This window comes from Mastigoproctus giganteus, chromosome 2, assembly GCF_048544385.1.
Source record: "Mastigoproctus giganteus isolate SK-2022 chromosome 2, ASM4854438v1, whole genome shotgun sequence".
Taxonomy (NCBI): domain Eukaryota; kingdom Metazoa; phylum Arthropoda; class Arachnida; order Uropygi; family Thelyphonidae; genus Mastigoproctus; species Mastigoproctus giganteus.
In genome coordinates this window covers 145,371,880-145,391,971 of record NC_143576.1, presented here as the reverse complement: position 1 = coordinate 145,391,971, position 20,092 = coordinate 145,371,880, and the positions used below count along the sequence as shown (strand labels likewise).

The window sequence follows — 20,092 nt, the reverse complement described above, 5'->3', positions numbered from 1 at the left end:
GGAAATAAGCAGCCGGTGCAGGGAGGTCCATTTCTGTAGTTTATTTAATGCTTGGTTGCTGTGGGTTTCGAGCTGAGCCCTTGTGTCAACGTGGACGAAAGGGACCAGGTCAGCAGCAAAGGCCAAGGATGTCACACACTAGAGGCCCATCACAAGGAACTCGTACAGGACGATGGACCAGAAAAATGGTCCCAGGACTGAGCCCTGTGCGCAAACCCAAGTAACAGGCCTAGAAGTCGCTGGAACCTAGCAGCCATGGTTACTAATCTGTGGGTAAATTATATCTTGATGGTATCGTAAAGGTTTCTTGGGGTCTTGGGGGACCAGAGTCGCTGAAGAATGCTGGGCCACCAAATGCGATCAAATGCTCCAGAGAAGTCGACTGTAAGGGTCATGAAGTACTTCGAGGTTGTGTTACTGGCACTTGTTAAGAGGAAATATAAGGCATCCACGCAGCTGCACATAGATGCTTGAAGCCAAACAGTGATGGAGACAAAACATTGGCTGTTGAGTAATATTTCTCTAATCTGTAAAGTAACCTCACATAAGCTTTGCTAGAATCAGAAGGACTATCGGTCTGCATGATTTCGGTTTTTCCACTGGCTCGTCTGGCCTTTGTAGAATTATTTTAAAGATACACATCTTTTAAGATTACGAGATACATACCGTACTCCAGGCATAGTTGAAGGACCAGCAGCCGCTGTGCGAAATACTCAGTAATTTTTTTTAATAATGTCTACCTCAAGCAGATCGAGGGATAACAAGACCGGGCGTCTTGTTGTCTCTGGTCTTTAGTAGGGCTACCTGGAGTTCCTCCATAGTAAACGGATCTTCCGTGGTTTCAGTAGAAAAATTGTCATCAATGGTCATGATTTGTTACTACTCATTGGTTAGCGGCTCGCTGTCATTTGGACATAATAGTATCTAGCTAGAAAATTCTCTACAGATTCTTTCCAAAGCAAGGTTGTAGTCCCATCGTCAGTCGACTATGAATTAATCTATTAGTGTATTTCTGAATTAGTGTATTTGTATTAATGTAATAATTTTCACCAGCGAATTCAGAAGACAGATGGGACAGTAATTTTATAATGAGCATGTTGCGCTACTTTCAAGATTGAAAAAACATTCACTGTTTTGAAGTGAGTGGGGTAGGTGCCCGTCTTAACAGAAAGATTGCATATACAGTGGCGGACGAAAAAACTGCATCACTTGTGAATTTTGCAAATAATTTGTGCTGCATTGTTGGTTGCAGAAATGTTCGAAATGCATTTGTTAAATGGGGTATATTCAATAAAAAGACTACACCTGATATACCTAATTGCCATAAATATCTTCCCAAAGGGTAAAATGCGTAATTAATGGAAATATGAGAAATCATGCAAATGGCAATCATCAAAACCAAACATACATTTTATTGCATTTACGTGTACAAACTGAAATGAAAAGTTAACGTAATAGTATTATGTACTGTAAATGAACAAAATAAGTCCTCAATATTTTGTTGTTCCTCCTCGAGCTGGCATAGAGTTAATCAACTTCTGGATATACGGTTGTCCAATTTCGTGGTACCACACACTTACAATGCTCTCCTACAGCTGAATCTTACTTGTTGGCTTCTTCGGAGCAATTTTAGACGACATTATGTACTAGAAATTTTCAATAGGGTTCAAATCTGGACTATTGCCCAGCCAGTCGAACACCGTAATGCCAGCATTTCTGAGGTATGACTGCACCTTAAGGGAGAAAAACAAGGGAACACATTGGTGTAAGTATGTTTTAAGCCTTGTGAGAGAAGAAGACAAACTCATCATTAAATCTAAATAGCATAAAATTTAAATTTTGTTGTGTGGCAAGGTGCTCAGTCCTGTTGAAAAATGCAGTTTTGGACGTTATTAGGGATCACACTATTAACGGGTTTCAGGCATTCCTCCAAGACAGCAGTGTAGGTTTCAATGTTATATATATATATATATATATATATATATATATATATATGTCAGTTGCTAGTAAGCATTATGCCCAGAGTATATCCGAGCCAGAGGAGAAGTTTTTTTAACTATTTTCGACGAGCTTCAGTGAGATCGTCTGCGCCAATTCCAAAATGGCTTCAAGTCATCACTAACAGTGAAAATACATTAAACCGATTGAATATACCGCGCATGCTGCATTCTGACCATTTTAACTCCATTACGAATTAACTCAATTTTAACTCTACTGGGAATAAGGAACAGGCAAATTCTCCTAGCCATAATCCGAAAAACAAAGACAGGAGAGGTAAATATTTTAAAATTACTATAATTTCTTATTATTTCATTTTTTGTTATTATTTTGTTTATTTGCCTGATTTAGCAAATGCCTGACTTCCTTCCATGCTTTGGTCACCACTAATACTAAGAAATATTAAAGAATAATCAAAATTTGAATCCTCAGAATCGCGATTTTCTTTTCCCTTTTTTTATCTTCAGAAAGAAGTGCAAGGATCGAGACACAGATGCCGGTGACGATACGAACGAAAGCAGTGACTCAGAGAGTTCAAAACATATCGACTCAAAGTCCCTGTCAGTCGACTCGAGGGTCCTTCCGAAGACTGGAGATCTATCAGAGACTCGTGGACTTCTCGGTAATGAGGATTCGTCTGTCGAAACCGCGGAGCGGTCCCCGGTGTCTCCAAGGGTTCGAAGTCTCCAGGACGACATGGAGGCATTGCGACTCTCCCGACAGGACAATCCGTACATTCAGCAGAAACTGGAACGCTTCTCGATGCACAGCGGTGACCTCCGTTCGTCGTCATTCTCCGGAGCTGCGCACCTGGAGAAGCAGGACCAGCAGAGACTGATCGAAAGTGACGTGACAGAAGTTGTGCGCGAAAATGAAAATAATCTCCACGAACATTTGATTCGGAGTCCCCCACCGCAGTTTCCCCAGCATATTTCCCACTTTGTGTTTCCCTCAAGGACAAATTCTCCCCGTTCTAGACCGAAAGACGGAACAGCTGCGACGCAAGATGGGAACCTCAATCACCTTCCTGGGCCTGTAAATAGAGAGTTTGGGAGCCTTCTGAAGTCTAAATCCAGCATGCCCATGGTAAGTAAATGATTCTGAATTTGTGTGTGTGTGAAAGTTTTTTCATTGTTATTATAATGTTCAGAATCATACTTGGTGGCTATGTAGTTGGCGATCCATCCGAGCCGGCAGTTTCATTTCCATGTAATTTTCAAGTTTCTTTTGGAAGTTATGCTTGGAAACTCGAAGAATTATTATGAAACGCTGAGTGGCAAAATAAAGTGAATTTATGGATCGCATTCCTCTTAAAATGCATCTTCGAGGTTAGCACAATGGTTACAATCTTTCTTCTTCCAATACCATATGGAAAAGAGCTGAGTTCGGGTCTCGTGTTGACTAGACGAAATTTTATCACTTTTTTTCTCCACTATGGCTGATTTAGTCGGTGTCTGGCAACTATTGTGTGGTTTGTTCTCCTGGAAACTCGGGATTTTCGTACCTCCGCTTTGAGGGGCGAAAAACCATACACTCAATATACAGACAGACTCCTTGTTGCCTTAGTTCCATCGGCTCAAAATCTAAAACAAATAATCTTTTAAAATGCATCATTTCAAATTACGTTCAAAAGCGATAACTGATTATTCTGGGCATCGTGTTTATAAAATTTCTGGTTTCTTCTAATAACTGTTATACGAACTGCTTTTAATTTTCATGAAACTAGTAATGCAAAGCAAATCTGTCCAATTTGACATCCTGCAGCTTGCTTTCAACCCGCTACATAGTTTGCTGGATTCGCGATATTTATTGTTTTATTCTTTTCCATTTAGTATATGCCATATGTTGTAATTCAAATTAAGGTTCAGTTCTTTTAGGATTATATTAGCGCGATCTGATATTAGGTGTGTTAAACACCAAACCAGCTAAAGCTATGAGATGTCAGTATACTGTATTTGTAATTGCATGGGTATTCTTTGTCTGTTTGCCAGTTTACTGGACAGAAACTAGAGTTTCTGGAGGAAAAACTGTGCAATTCTCGCCTGAGACAGACTCACTCAGCCACGGAGTGCAAAACGTGATAAAAATTTCTCGTGCCATTGACAAGATTCAGGATCTGGACATTTTCCACCCGGCGTTAGGACCCTTGTGGGTAGTACAGTTGGTAGAATCGCCATCCTCCCCACATCGGGGTGGAAAAGTCCTGAGTTCGAGTCCCATCGATGACATGAGGAATTTTTATGGGTCTTTTTCGCAACGTGGCTGAGTTAGTTGGTCTCAGGTGAGAGTAGCATGGTTTTTTGCCTCCCGCAAACTCGGGTTTTTCGTCCAGCAAACAGAAAATCGACCACAGAACACCAATTTACAGATAGTTACATGTAAACTAATTTTCATTTTAATTATATAACGTATATTTGTTTATTTTAACAATAATTTGCATAATTCAGCTTTCTCAAATCCTAAAGCATATTAACTATGTAAATATAAACAAATATAGAATTGCAGGATTATAATAAGAGCGAGAATGATTATAAAGACATTTTCAGGAGATTAAAGGAGAGATTAAAATCATCATTTTCCAGTTTTTATATGCAGAAGATTTTCATTCAGAAGATTTGTGTTTGTTTATTTCGAATATATTTGAAGGTAACTCCATTTTAATAGGACACAATAATTTGGCCACTGTTTGAAAAAAAAGTGGAAGTTCATTCGTCCAAATAGAAGCAATTATCCCATTTCGGCTGACGATAAGGAATGAAATCCAGATGGTTTTTCAAACGAGAGAGAGAGAGACTACGCTATCCACTGCGTTATATGCAAGGACTCATTCAGAAGATCATTTTAATCTGTGTAATATCCGCAGAAACTTTACATCATAAATTTTATACGATTCGCTGACTAGACTGTTGAAGAAACAGACGGAAGGTTCCAGTTTATATTAAAATATAATTTATTAGAATAAAGATAACAAAAAAAAAAGAAAATACTGTATATATTAAGAGCATAAATAATATTTACAGTGAAATACACTTTAAAATCAGGTAAAATTATCAAATCATAAAAAGTCACAATAGATGGTGGCTTTCTACAAAGAGCTAAGTTTCAGAAGTGTATGATTATAAATCGTATTCATGCTTTTTAATAGTTTTATCTCTTATTCTAATAAAATCCCACCATATTTTTTAACTGTTGTTGGTTTTTAATCGCACCAGCTAATTAAACCTGGAATAACATTGAGAAATTCTACTCTCACCGCATGAGATCAGCTCACTACTGCCTCGATTTAAGAATCGTATAGAAATTCCTCTGGTCATCGATGGGTCTGAAATCTCTGCTTCTCTAAAACCACTACACCATCACAGACAAATGATGTATGCACACCAGACCTCAGGGGATTTCGATATTTATGTATAATCCTTAGTTTAACCAAAGTCGTCTTTTTAAAACAAGAGAGAATTTAGATGGAATTAAGAGGCTAACACCGTGACTTGAGACAGACTGGACACAGAAAGAGAGGATCCAATTATTTTTATTCGAAGATACGTCGAAACAGGTGAAATTTAATTATTGTGCCCTGTAAAAATGGCTTCCACCATGTTTTTGAAGAAAGGCAGAAACATTTGAGTAAGTGGATTTCATCAGATGGGGACTACTTTGAAAAGGACCATCAAAATATGGATGATTAATATCATTATGTTGTGAAAAAAAATTATGATCATTCTTTATTGAACAACCCTCGGTATTACAAATGGTTGATTCGCTTGGTACTATTCCCTCTTGGTCTACTTTTCCAGGAATTGACAAAGTTGAATGTGCTTTAGTTGCGTGAGTGGAACTGGAATATCCGCAGAAGTTTGAGAAAACTGATTTCTTGATTTTGTTTTTTAAAGAACTGAATACAGTAGTGGTTTTCAACCTCTGTTTCGCAAAACAAAAGTCTCCAAAGATGGGTTGTGTATTCCGCAAATACTCCATACTTTATTATTATGTTTTTTAAATTTTCATTTGTATAGTAGTATTCTAAAGAGAATACGGTTCGGCAGAAATTTTTTTCACAATATTCAGTCATGAAATATTATTGCTGTTTTGAAGTTTCCATATGCTGCCGAAAAAATAAGTTTTCCCAGAGGATGTACAGTATTTGCAATCAGGTTTCCATCTGTAAACTCAATTTCTACCTGTTTACATCTGACTGAACAACGCCACCTTGGGGTTTGGCATCTTGAGATTCGCAGAACGAAAGGTTAAACGCAACTGAGCCGCAGGTGCTGTCCGTTGAAAGAGAGGGTAGAGAGTTCTGGATATATTACACTATCCCCACAACATTTTCTTTGATTTTCGGGTAAGTTAGAGTCATAAAAGAGAGTCCATTCTCTTTCGGGATTTCAGAGTAAATTAATTTTAAATGTCAGAGAAGATCAATTTTGAGGTGATATTTTCTGCAAACTACCAATACGGATCAATTTATCCCTTATATAAAGCGACTTTTAATGACTGCAGTTAAATACGTTGGGTCCTTTTAAAACATGAAGCGAATAGCCAAATAGAAATTAATTATCCGATTGATCCGAAGAGAATCAGCAAGAATATGAAAAATTTGATGGGAAGTCGAGTATCAAACTGTCGTAGTTCCGTGCTATTCTTATTCGGTGCTATACGTATCCGTAATGATGAGGTCAAGGTTGAACTCTCGATGGACACATGAACAGAAATAAGAGCGTGCAGTTGTAGAATATTCATTGTGGATTCTTCGCAGTTATCTGATCGTTTTCACTCTAACTTTCTTTCTCTTTCTCCCTCTCTTTGCTTACGAACAAGAGAGAGAGAGAGAGAGAGAGAGAGAGAGAGAGAGAGAGAGAGAGAGAGAGAGAGAGAGAGAGAGAGACTAGGCTACCTTTGACATTTGAGTTTTTGTACATATGTTATTCCAAGTTAAGCAAATCCTCTAAATATTTAATCGTTTCCTCGTGCTTCTTTATCTCCTTAGGAGCTGCAACTTTAATGTTATAAAACTTCAGCGGAATTGCCTTATCTGGCTCTTTGGACTTTTGCATTACTCTAGAAAACATTGGGATTACCACATAAATAAAAATATTCTTTCTTCAAAGAGGCAGCATTAATATTGTAAGAAACCATCCGAGCCTAATTGCAAATCCCCTTGCATTTCGAATTGTTTTTGTTTTTTTTTCGTATACCTTATGGGCTCGCATTGTGAGTTTTAACTACGAAAAGTATGGTGGAATTTGCATTTAGTTTAAAAGTACGTATAGAAATCAACTGCTATAAAACATTTAAAAACATAAATTATGTTTCACTACAATTTTTGCTTTATGGTAATCTTCAGCTTATACCCACGTGCATTTCTATTATTAAAGGACGCTCTTAAATTTTCTGTGAAAATGAATTTTGTAACCTTGATTTTTTTTTGTTGTTACCTAGTTTTGACGTATCCTATGCCTAACGTCATCCTTAACTAGCGTTTAGCCTTCCTCGATCTTCTCCAGACATTACTCTCCAAAATTTGTCACTGCGCGACCTGCGCAATGTCTGTAATCATTTTTCTCCGCTGTTCTCCATTTACCTACCAGGTTTCCTTCGCAATGGGTTAGCACCGGTCACAGTACCACCCTCGCTGTTAATGGAACAGGTGGCTTGCGTTCATTTCTTCATCCACATAATTGTCTGAGTGCTTTTTGCGGTTTGTTGGGGGCGTTAATGTCTCCTGATTTCAATTCGTCCATCTAGTTGATTTTTTTACTGATCTCTAACATTTTGAATGCTTTGCTAACACAGCACATGTTTTGAAAACTGGCTGTAAATACTTCTGTTATGTCTAAAGATTCAGCAAATTGTTCTCCTGACTCTGCTAGTAACGGGTATTTTACTTCAAATGAATAGATAAAAACAATAAATTAGATAGGAATGCTTTTATTGTTAATTTTTAACGTATTTTCATTCCTTGCAAGAGAAGTTCTATGTTGCATGCCAGCCACTGCAGTCTTTTTTGATTTTATCAGTATCTGTTGCAATATACTCTCATTATCTGTTCAAATATGAATCGAGAAATTACTCAAAATTTTGGAATCAGTTGGAAACTCCCAAAAAGTTCCAACTGTCATACTACTTCTATCACTATTGTGTAAGCTTCGATGTTCACACTATTTATTCTTCAATGAAAAAGATTTTGTTGAACTTTTAAGTTCTTTCTGATTCTTTCTCTTTTTTGACTCTTCTTATCTCAGCTCAGCTTCTTTCACATTACTTCGTTGACTTGATCAAGCGTGAAAATGCTGAACATGGCTTTACTCGACTCTCTCTTCTCACACTGGACAAAGACATTTCAATTTCTAAGTTTAAAAAAAGCTAGCTCAGACTTCTTCCGCTTCATGTACCATTCCAAATCTTTTGTGAACCTTAAGAATTAAAGTGCTCTTCTTAAATGGCTCTCTCTTACTTGCTAGCTTGTATTATTCGAATTTTGATACAGGCACATTTAATACTCCAGATTACTACCCACCGTAGTCACAAGTAGTCCAAGAATACTGCAGTTCTTCTCCACGGGCTTAGTTTCCACACCACGAGCGTCGGATATAACCACTGTTAAAATACAAGCGTAATGTCAAAATGAATAAAAAAAAGTTTTTATTTTCCTAGTAAGTGTGGATTACCTGGAGGCCTAATGCAACCTTTTTAGATGCTGAAGACACAACCAAAGTGAGAAATTTCTTCCAAAAAAAAAATATATACTAGTTAAGGATATTTCAGGTAGAAAACTCTGCTCGTGTCTAAATCTGGTTTTCAAAATAAGAACTTGTGGAAAAGGTTCTTTTTGGAGAGAAATAAGATAGAATTGAATTTTTATGATGTTGAATTAATAATTTTATTGGCCTCGTCCCCTGGAGCTTAGTCTAGAGTCAGCTTCAAAGCTCTTGTGATTGATATTTGATAAATTCTGGTTGTTTGCGGGATATGCGAAGATTGTCAAAGAGAGAGAAGTGTAGCGTGTTATCAACACCCAAACTGTAGAAATTTTTTGGGTTTTTACAAATCCTTCTTTAGAATTTGTCGATCGGCTGGTGACTGAAGCATAAAAATTCCGCGTGGATTTTTTAGCGGAATCTGTATTGGCGATCATTAATCAGAGAAGGATTCGAGATAGAGCAAGAGGTGACAGATAATGCATTTCTACTTTATATTAGAAACCGTTGAAGATGGGGAAGTAGGACAATAATGGGACCTCAGAATTTGTCTTCCATTTAGGGAGACGGCTGGATATGAGCGAATTTTTATACAACAGGAAAAATGTCTGTCGAATAAGAAAGTGCAAAAATTATGGACAATTCCATCTCGCACAGATAGTTTGAAAGAAAAAAAAACAGTGGAGAAACACAATCAAGTAAAAAAAAAAGATACAGGAACAAAAGAGAATTTTTTAAGAACAAGTATCTTTGATTGTTTATGGCTGATGTAGAAAAATCCTGCAATATATGGCCAATACTAATACATCGATGAAATATGCGAAAGAGATTTTTGTTTTATTTAAGTAGAATGCTAGTTGATCAGCCTTCCATTTTGTAGTATTGCAATAAAATAACTCGGATGCAAAATATGCAGAAAGATGAACGTTGTGGCCAATGACATCAACAAAGAACCAGAAATCATGGATAGCATTTCACATTTAGATTGTTTGTTCTTCTTTGATTTTGATAAATAATTATATCAATGATTTCAATTTGTTAGTAACTTGTTGGAAACCACTGCTAGCTTTTTTGCAGGAAGAAATAGAAGCTGAAAGTTTCGATGACAAACAATTGCGATATATATTATTTGTAACAGTTTTAACACATTTATTGGGAAACCTTGAACGAACAATGAAAATTTAAAAGTTAGTGAGAAATAATAAAAGATTTAATTCTTACGAGAATGATATCGTCAATATGATCGGAACGAATATTGGAATCGGGAAATATAAAGCATTAATCAACCAATTTAAAAGGACGAGAAATTCTCGTAGATTGTCCCACTTGGTGTTAATGCATTGCAATAATATAACAGGTCAAAAATGACTGTGAAGGAGTTCCATGAGAAAAGAGCAATGCCCAGTTATGATTAGGGTTATAGTCGGCTTGCATCTAATATAATTGGAAGGGATGGGAGAAGTTTGAGAGTGTGTCATGAGTGGTCAGGATAATCTCTTATTGTAACAGATAAGCCAGCAAATACATTGTCACGTCGCTAAGTAAATTCTCAATGTTAATTTGCCTGTATTACTCCACTTCTTTCTTATTGCTTCTGATGGCTAGTGGCACGAAATCTAGAAGGAAGTCATCTTGTCTCTTTACTGTTTTATTCTCTCTGTTTGCTGTAAAACTTCCGGCCGATTAGACTGTGGTGCGTAATTCAAAAATATATTTTTCCATACAATAAATGTTTTTCATGATAATGTTGAAAAATAAATGCCATATTCGGATCAGTTTCCTGCATACTTCTATTTATTCTTTGTTTTGATACTTAAACTATTTACTGAACCTCTCTCGTATTATTGGTGTCTGTACATCAGAAAATTTCATCCCTTTAATATCACCCATTAATAATTTTTTCTTGTAAGTTTAGTAAATACAGTTTATCTTACAATAAAAGTCATTAATTTACATATAAAACACATAATAGATAAAATATAAGAGAGTTGAAGAGAAGGTGGTCACAACCAATAATAACAAGTAAGTACAATTCATTACCACGTAGTTCTTGATCGTATTTCTTCAGTATAATCACCAGCCATCTGTATAATCTTTTCCCATTACCGTGGTAACTGAGAAATGTCATCTGAAAAGTGGTTTATCTCGATATTTTCAGTCTATGATGAGATGTCTTGCCACAGAAAAGTCTTTTATTCCGAGGAACGGGTCAAAGTTACAAGTACCATCGAGAGTCTTCTCCACCCGAAAACTCTGGCAAGAACCAAGCCAGTGAAGGCGATGCTAATTATTGCCCTGAATATATCATTTTTCATTGCAGTGCCGAGAGGTACTATGGTCCAAAGCGAAGACATTCAGTAGGCACCTCACTAATTGTCTTACATGATAATAAACGATTCCATGGGACAACACCTTTCAAACAGTTGCCAAACCGCGAAAAAAATTGCTGCATCCACAAATACTTCTCTGAAAACTTTGCTCCTGAAACTTTTTGCGTGTTCTCAGTAATGAAATAATATCTCTGAGGATGCATTTTGGAAAACAGTCAGTACGAACAGTAAGTTGTGGATATCTAAAAATTGGTTCTGTCAATGGAATTTCCCAGTTATCACAAGTGCGCGAGGATGGTGTACAGATGGGTAGTGAAGTAATCGAGAACTATGCGATAATAAATTGTACTTTGCTGTTATTGCCTGATTTCTTCTACTTTCTGCCAATCCTCGTGTGCGTAATAAATATTTTTGTATTTATAATGCATTATGGTTGTAATGTATAAATATAGTATCATGTTAAAACTATTACTGTTGCAAAGATTTTTAAATACGTATAGGTTTCCGAAGTTTTGATTTTACATTCTTCTTCTTCTTTATGCGATATCTCCATCTTGGAGGCCATCAAACAACGGCAATCCCTTTCTCTGTTCCTATGAATGATTTATTCTGTGGAAAGTCCCGTTCAAATTTTACATTGCGATTCATTTTCTGATGTTTCATACCTGTAGGGAAAATAAAACGATCTTACTTATTAACTAAAGGTGACGATGTATAAGTGGAAGACGTTAGATGTGTATTAAGTGCCAAGGCAACTAATGCTACGAGACGTCAGGGCATTGCATCTGTAATTGCTTGTATTCTTCGATTGGTTTCTTATTTGCTGGAAGAAAAGCACGAACTTCCAGGAGAAAAAAATCATGCAATCCTCGCTTGAGACCGAATAACTCACTTTAATAAGCATTAATAACCACTTTGTGTAAAAAAAAATGCCAATAAAAATTCCTCGTGCCATTGAACTCAAGCCTTTTCCATGCGGACAGTGATTATAACCACTGTACTACTGCAAGGCCATGGGAGCAAGATATTTCTGTGCGCCTATACCAACTGTCATCTTTGTCGTAGTTTGTTGTTACTCCATCCTTTTCCATTAGAGCTATATCCCCCCCATTTTTCTTCTACGATTTCAGCATACAAAGTTCTTTTTACTTCTCATTTTCTCTCTAACTCGTGACCCCTTTCCTCTTCTCAACTTTGTTACCTTTCAGCCAGGAATTTCAGTTCAATTCACCAATTTATTGCCTTTCACTTTTTTTTTTGCTATCGACAAACAGAAACCATCCAACACTTCTGCGGCTTTTCATCAGGAAGAGAAAGCCATCTTGTTACACCGCGAACTCCTTTCAGAGAACTCTCAAACGTTCCTTCATCGCGCCTTTTGTGTATCCTCTTCGGTTTCTGCCCCGAACTTATAAAAAAGAGAAGCACATCTATTTCACTCAACATGAAGTTTTCATGTTCGTCCTTTTATGAGTTTCACGATTTCCTTTTACAAAAGGGATCTTTCAAAGACTGAGTACTCCACTTCTTTACTTATCTTCGCGTTACATTCGCGTGACTTCGAATTATACTTATCGTTTCCCCCTCTTTAAGTTTCGGAGGACTTTTTACTCTTTTGACACTAATTGGCAATACGATCCTGATAATTGCTGCTACTTCGTGCCCTCCATATCCAAAAGTTCAAGTCAGAAATCAACTTTCGCAGTTAACAATTTGAATGACGCATTAATGAGCATGTCTTAACAGATGATCTGGAGTTTTCTTTTTCTTCCCCCCAATTCCTTTTTCTTAAGAAGAGACACTGTCGTCGACAATCACGCCGACACACGATATACCGAACTTAAGATAATAATTACCAAAGCGTCACCAGTGCATGTATTGTGGTATGCTAGTTTCACGTGCACTACATCAATCACCCAGTGACACGTGGCCGTCTACTTCTTTCTGGTTCACTGTCTCATGTAATTCCATTTCTTTGAGTACCCTGTCAGGCTGCAATCTTCCTTCTTTAAGAAAAGAAAGTCCTTTTTTTTATTCTAACTTTTAAACACGAACTTTTCAATTTTATATTTCATTATCTGATATCTCCATAAAAAGAGACTTTGAGAACACCAGAATTTCTGATCGATAATGAATGGTTCACCAAGGTTATACTTTACTCAGAAAAATTGCTGAATATTTGGGTTAGTCAAAAAAAAAAGAAGGAACGCACCTTTTTTTCCAGCTGAACTCCTCCAGTAATAATCGAAATTTATGAGGTATCCTTTAGCAGGAAATATGATCCTCCAAAACGCCTTACACTTCTAGTATGCAACAACAACGTGGCCACTTTTAACAACAAAGTTCCGAATCTTAATGCTCATCATTGAAATTGACTCTTCTGATCCCTTTTCAACCGAACCAATTTGAAAACTTATATGTATGCTTGTTCAGGAATAAATACGTAAACGCTTAACTTTTCAAGACCAAGCCAGCTTTGGGTAGCAAATGTCAGGGTTTGTTACAAGCGTTTTCGGCGATGTGTGTAAGAAAAGGTAAAGTTTAATTCTTATTAGGAGAGTGCACCGTCTTTGGTATGTTTTCAGATACGTTACGTACACCTGAATGAATGTTAGAGAGAACAGATTATTGGGTATGTTTCACATTAGACTAATCTTTGCTGATTGTAATTTTCCTGAAAATATGAAGGAGGATCGTTCCATAAAACAGAAGTTGAAGGGATAAATGAAGATGAAGAAGAGAAAATGTTGGTTCTGTAAGTTTGGAGTTGGGCAGTGAATGTGTATTGAATGAGGCATTATGAGTGGATTAGAAGACAGTAGACTAATTATAGATGCCAGTTAAGAAGAAAAGTGTCCAAGGGAGTATCTGTAGAAAAGGCAGCAACAGAAATTGAACAAATATGAAACAGCGAGTGGAAAGACTTCGTAACAGATGAGTCATTAATTAACCTGACGGCCGTCTTTTGAGTAGAGTCATGAGGCTTGAAAGAGGTATTAGGAGATGGGAACTACGATGAACTATGGCTATGAGACTTTGGTTTGTTTTTATTTGGTTAACAAAGTCGACTTTCCGGATAAAAAAGGAAATACTCGCCTTGCGCCAACTAACTCAGCCACGTTGTAATAAAAAGCCTATAATAATCTTTGGTGTCACTGACGGGATTCGAACTTGGGTCTCTTTCACTCGGTCTGGGGAAACGGTAATTATAACCACTATACCATCTGTGAATGGGGTATATATTATCAGCAAAATTATGAACAGGGTTTTCAGTCAATGGAAAGTAATTAATATACAAACGGGAAAAAAAAGTGGGAGAAAGCAGCCTTAGGCAACATCATCGAGATGTTAGAGAAAACCCAGTCTCTGGGTAATTGCAAAAAAATAGACGACAATCCATAAGATGGAAGCTTGTTTAGAAAAGCTTCATGCCAAACGCGATTGATTAAAGACCTTGGAAATGTTAATAATAATTGCTTGAGTTTCATTAAACCTTTCCATTGAATTTTTTCAAAGATCGACACTGTGGGAATTAAGTAATCATTTATTGGTGATCATTGATTAGATGAAAGGTTTTTAGATAGTGGGAGTCTTACGTTAATGGATTTCTTCATTAATTTGGAAAGAGTAGAAGTGCAGTTGGGCAATAATTGGACGGGGTGATTTGTCACCCTTTTTCGGAATTGAATGGATATAAGGAAATTTCCATGCAGCAGGAAAAACGTCAGTGGATTAAGAAAGCATAAAAAGGCGACATATAACATAAGAAAACTCAGGAGCATAGATTTTGAGAAAAATGGAGAAATGTCTTCAGCACCTGGAGTTTTCTTGGCATCGAAAGTGTGCACAATTCTAATATCCTGAAAGAAGAACACAGGAGTCATTGAGTTCAATATACTAAGTGTGAGAGGACGTGATTTTCCAAGGTCATCGATGCAAGAGTTTTAAGAAAAACAGGATGCTAATTAATCAGTTTTATCTTTAACCGAGGATGCAATAGAACCATCTGGTTGCAATAAAGGTGGAAGTTCAGATAAGTAGAAGTTGCTGCCAACAGCTTAGGCCAGAATACAGAAGGCTCGATTACCATTTGGACAAAAAACAAGTGAAAAGTGACAAACAGCCGTTGTTCTTTCAAGCCGTATAGACCAGAAGAAGAGGAAAAATTTTATGCATTTTTTTTAAAATACTGGAACTGAGTTTTTTGGTCTCCGGAACTGGTTTGCTGTTGATTTTTTCTTCTTGAATTCTTGTGTTTGTCCATTGAAACAGAATGACCCGCCACAGAACAGACGCCTCATCTTTTTTATTTCACTGAATTTTCTAAGATCACAGGCGAAAGAAATGGATTTTCATTCCGTACAACATGCGAATCGGCTCGCGAACACACACACACACACACACACACACACACACACACACACACACACACACACACACACACACACACACACACACACACACAAAACACGGTGGAAAAGGCCGGAATTCGTTCCTGTCGATGACGAGAGGAATGTTTTGGGCTTTTTCACAATGTGACTATGTTAGTTGGTCTCAGACGACGGCTGTATTTTTTTCTTTCGAGAACTGCAGTTTTTTACAAACAAATTGTTCGAAATTACAGGTGCAATATACTGATGCCTCATAGCCTTAGCTATTTCGCGTTTAACACACACACACACACACACACACACACACACACACACACACACACACACCCTAATCCAGACATGCTGTCGATATCAATTTAGATGGTTTCTTTTGTATAAATGGGTCAAGAAAACACAGACAACTAGTAGTCATGCATAATAACGACCCACTCATGAATCCTCTGTAAATTTACGCCTGGATACGAGTCCTACTGTAGATTCAGCAAGCTCCAAAGCAAGTCAGGCCGCCGTAGCCTAGTGGTCAGGCGCGCGGGTACAAAAGTACACGTGCCTTGAGTGACCCGGGTTCAAGCCCGTGACTACTGAATACGGTGCTGTTTCTTGTATTCTATCTATCTTGTGAACTCCTCTGACCGTTTGGTCGTCCCGGAGTATAAACAGAAAATTTATTTATTTATTTAGGTTGTCGTTCTGTGGCTTCTCAATGTCATCTTGCCTTTAGGGTCAGATAACGGTCATCTTGCGTGAAAGTGTTGGATAGGCGTTTGAATGTTTGAAACCGCTTTTGCTCTGTGCTTACAATGATGCCGGTCAAATTCATCTACCTGGCTACTTCAGCTTGACTTTTTCCAGCTTCCATTCTCCTGTTGTTCTCCTCTTCAAAGAACTATCCAAACGGTGTCATCTTGAAATCGTAAACGAAAAAACGATAACCAAATCCATAAACGAAATATTTTTTTCCAAAAGCAGGCTGATTTTTTATACGTTTATGCGATTTCCTGTTATTAGTATAAGTTGCGCACGATTTGTATGCAGAATGAGAAAAATAAAGAATTGTTTTGTTTCAAAAGTTATAAATATTTGGTTCTGCAATTATGTATGTAAAAATGCATTAACGTTTCGTGTTTTATTTATTCAACTTCAGGGTTCGATTTATTTTTTTATTTTTGGCCAAACCGTCCAAAATTTATGGCAGGTCAGTACAACTGGGAACGAATGTTATTAGCTTTCTCATTTTACAACCTTCATTCGCTTTAGTTGGAGTACTGAGACTTCAACTTTTGTATCTGAAAAGACCCAATTAAAGTGAATTCAGCGATTTTATTAATTGATCTTAATTAAATTAGGTATTACTTCTATTTACTGCTGTGACATAAGTGATTTGTCCTTCAGTATCACAGCTAACCGAGTTTGACTCTTATACTGTTATAATTTGACATTTCGGAGTTAAAGAACTGTTTTTTTTTTTTTTTACCAAAATTTATCCTCCCCTCTGTCACAACACACACAGAGCGGCAAGTGTGTACTCAAAGTCAAAGTAATCTCCTTCCCTTCCTCCTTACAGAGATCAATCGCAAGATAACAAGAAGTTGTTTTCTCATGCTGAACTGATGATGACGGAGTACTCAGTCTGCATTTCAGTAATCGATAGGAGGCCTGCGAGGGTCGTCGAGAGTTTCGCAAGTTAGCGGAATGCAATTATGAGTAAATGATGGACGCAGATCATATATACTGAGTGGCCGTTTATTAGGTAAACCGATCTAATAGTGAGTGGGCTAGCGTCCACAAAGATACTAGCCAATACAGACTCGATCGTTTCCTGCAGTTTCCTCAGATTTGACGGATCCCTTCCACAAATGCCTCCTCCCACAGATTCTCAATCCAGTTGATATCCGATGACTGAACAGACCAGTGAAGTATGGTAAAATCAGCCTCAGGCTCCTGGAACAATTCCAGAGTGATCAGTGCCTTATGACATAATGCATTATCCTGCTGAGCGTAATGAGTACCAGATGGACAAACTGTGAGCATAAACGGATGAACCTTATTGGCAGCAATATTCAAGTAGGCTGTGACATTCAGACGTTGAAATGTTTCTACCGGTATCAGTGGATCTGATCTGACGTGTGCAAGAAAACACTCCCAGTACCGCTACTTAGGTGTAGTGAACCATTTGTGATAGGTCTATTTATTCATGCTGCTGCCATACCCGGATCCTGCTATCAGTACAAAACAACTGAGGATTCTTCGGGTCAACCGACCAACCTTTTTACCCTCCTGGAATGTCTAATGTCTGTGTTCATCTGTCCACTGCACAGAGGATTTACAAAATAATGGAAACACGTGTTATAAGATTTACAGATATGCACTAATATGATGTTGGACCACCCTTTGCTTTTAATGAATCTATCCCACATTCTATGTGGGATAGATTCAAATAAATCTTGAACTGCCTTAAGAGGAACATTGGACCATTATTCATGGAGAAATGTGTCAAGCTCCTTGAGTGATGAAGATGGAGGAAATCCGCTTCTCACTCTTCTCCAAATATGCCCACAGTGGCTCAATAACGTTTAAGTCTAGTGATTGTGCAGTCCATGGCAGATATTTAGACTCGGATTCGTGCTTCTCAAACCAAGATTAGACACATCTGGCTGTGTGTATAGGAGCATTATCATCTTGAAACATGACATCGTTTGTGGGAAATAATATTCACACCATGAAATGAATCTGGTCGCTCAGAATATCAAGATAATCAGTGGCAATCATTTGCCCATTAGGGTGATAACAGGGCCTAGAAAATACTACAATATTGCTGTCCAAACCATTATTGATCCTCTTCCGTGTTTGATGGTTGGCTCAAGACAGTCAGGATGATGCGCTTCTTTTGGTATTCATCAAATGTAAACTTCCTCTTATGTTGTATAAAGTGTGAATGATGATTTGTCTGAATATTTCCTGGTGAAAAAGACATCCTCTAACCAAGACACATGATCAGATTCAGTAAGAAATAGCTGTTTCACTGAAATACCCCACAAATAGACGGTATTATATTGGTGCTGTGTATATGTGATCAGTACGCTGACAGACGATTTATGCTGTTATTTGATATCATCCATACACTGGAAAACGATTCCTGGCAGTCTCCATGTGCCAAAGAATGGTAACCAACTAGTAGTAGTACATGTTATATTAGAAATTACTTGTGCAGTATTGCAATAATTGGGGCGGTTGCCAGGAAAGTTCTGGTATCACCTTCTTTAATAAATAAATAAAAATACTGCAACATCAGTCTGTGGAAGAATCTGAACAGTGTGCGTTATGATGCACCTTTGCAGAATAAGCTGTTAAGGCTGCATGATTCTTTTCCCCTTCCGTCGGCCTCTCACATCAACAAGCTGTTTCCGGCCATAGAATTGACTGGATTTTTTTTTTATTTCGTTGCTGGACCATTGTAGGTAGGTATACTGTTATGCACGAACATCCTGGGCTGCAGTATCCGTGATACTTCACCGGCACATCTTGCGCCGACTATCATACCGCACTCAAAGTCACTTAGGTTGTGCTGTTGGCCTTCTCTCTCTCTCTCTCTCTCTCTCTCTCTCTCTCTCTCTCTCTCTCTCTCTCAATTGTGCGCGCTTTCGCATACACTCACACACAGTTTCAATGTATCTTATCTTACTACTCTTTTTATATAGACTGCTAAGAATACGAGACATTGCCTTCTGAGGAGCAGTCGATTCCTTGAACGACTGGAAATATCCAGTAAACTGACCACTCGCTATGTAATGGGAATCTTCGTCACCTTGTAATGATAAAGTCCATGGAAGCATGAAAAGTTTTAAAAGTTCTATCTCAATCAAAATTTAAGCTTTAGAAGTAACCACATTCTACCATAGCAAACCTTTGCTGAATAAATCCAAGGCACAGATAATATGTTTAGCTATGTTGAACCACATTAATAAACATTAAAAACCAGTCATCTAACTATAGCAGTTCTCATTCTGGTGAGTCCCCTTTTTAAAGCTACTGACTCTCATATAATCCCAGGATTGCCACCCTCTAAGTGGTTCCCTAACGGCGGCTTGATGTAAAATCGTAACGTTCAATTCGACAAACACGAATACGCTTGTTGACCGAACTTTCTGATCACTGCTTATGCAACCACCACCCGCCTCCATTTGAAATAAGAGATTTATGGAAATCACCTAAAGAGATTTCGAAGAGGAAAGCTGCACCCGCACATCTTGTACGACCATCAAAGTGTGTATGATAGATGCACGTCTCGTGTAGATACTTTCATCCCGCAGCTATTGCCGAAGCAGATGGCGTAGTTTCTTACCGAAAGAGAAAAATAAGTTAGTTTACTACTTGAAGATTTCACATTTGCCGCGATATGTAAGAAAACAGGTGCGTATAAAACTCTCGTGGGATTTCGAAAAAGAAATAGTAAAGCGCTACCTCATTGCAAACATATCTGGAGAACCAATAAAGAAACCATTGATTCAGTGGCGTTTCTGTCTCCCTGGTGGTCAACGCGTAGCACGTTCTTAAATCTCTATCGGAAATACATCACCGAGGTGTCCATGGAAACACACAAATCACGCGGGTATTATGCAAAATGATATCGATATGCGATAATGTCAGGGGTAGTTACCTACACTGCACACGGTTT

General features: G+C 37.7%; 1 protein-coding gene across 2 annotated transcripts in view; it reads left to right on the top strand.

Annotated features, from left to right (window-relative positions):
• LOC150089640 (uncharacterized) overlaps window positions 1-20,092 on the top strand; it is a 109,188-nt gene that overhangs the window by 53,634 nt on the left and 35,462 nt on the right. For both annotated transcript variants that reach the window (XM_090368703.1, XM_090368704.1), the window contains exon 3: window positions 2,466-3,084. In XM_090368703.1, coding sequence (XP_090224829.1) covers window positions 2,466-3,084 — 619 coding nt within the window. The remainder of the gene's footprint in view (window positions 1-2,465; window positions 3,085-20,092) is intronic.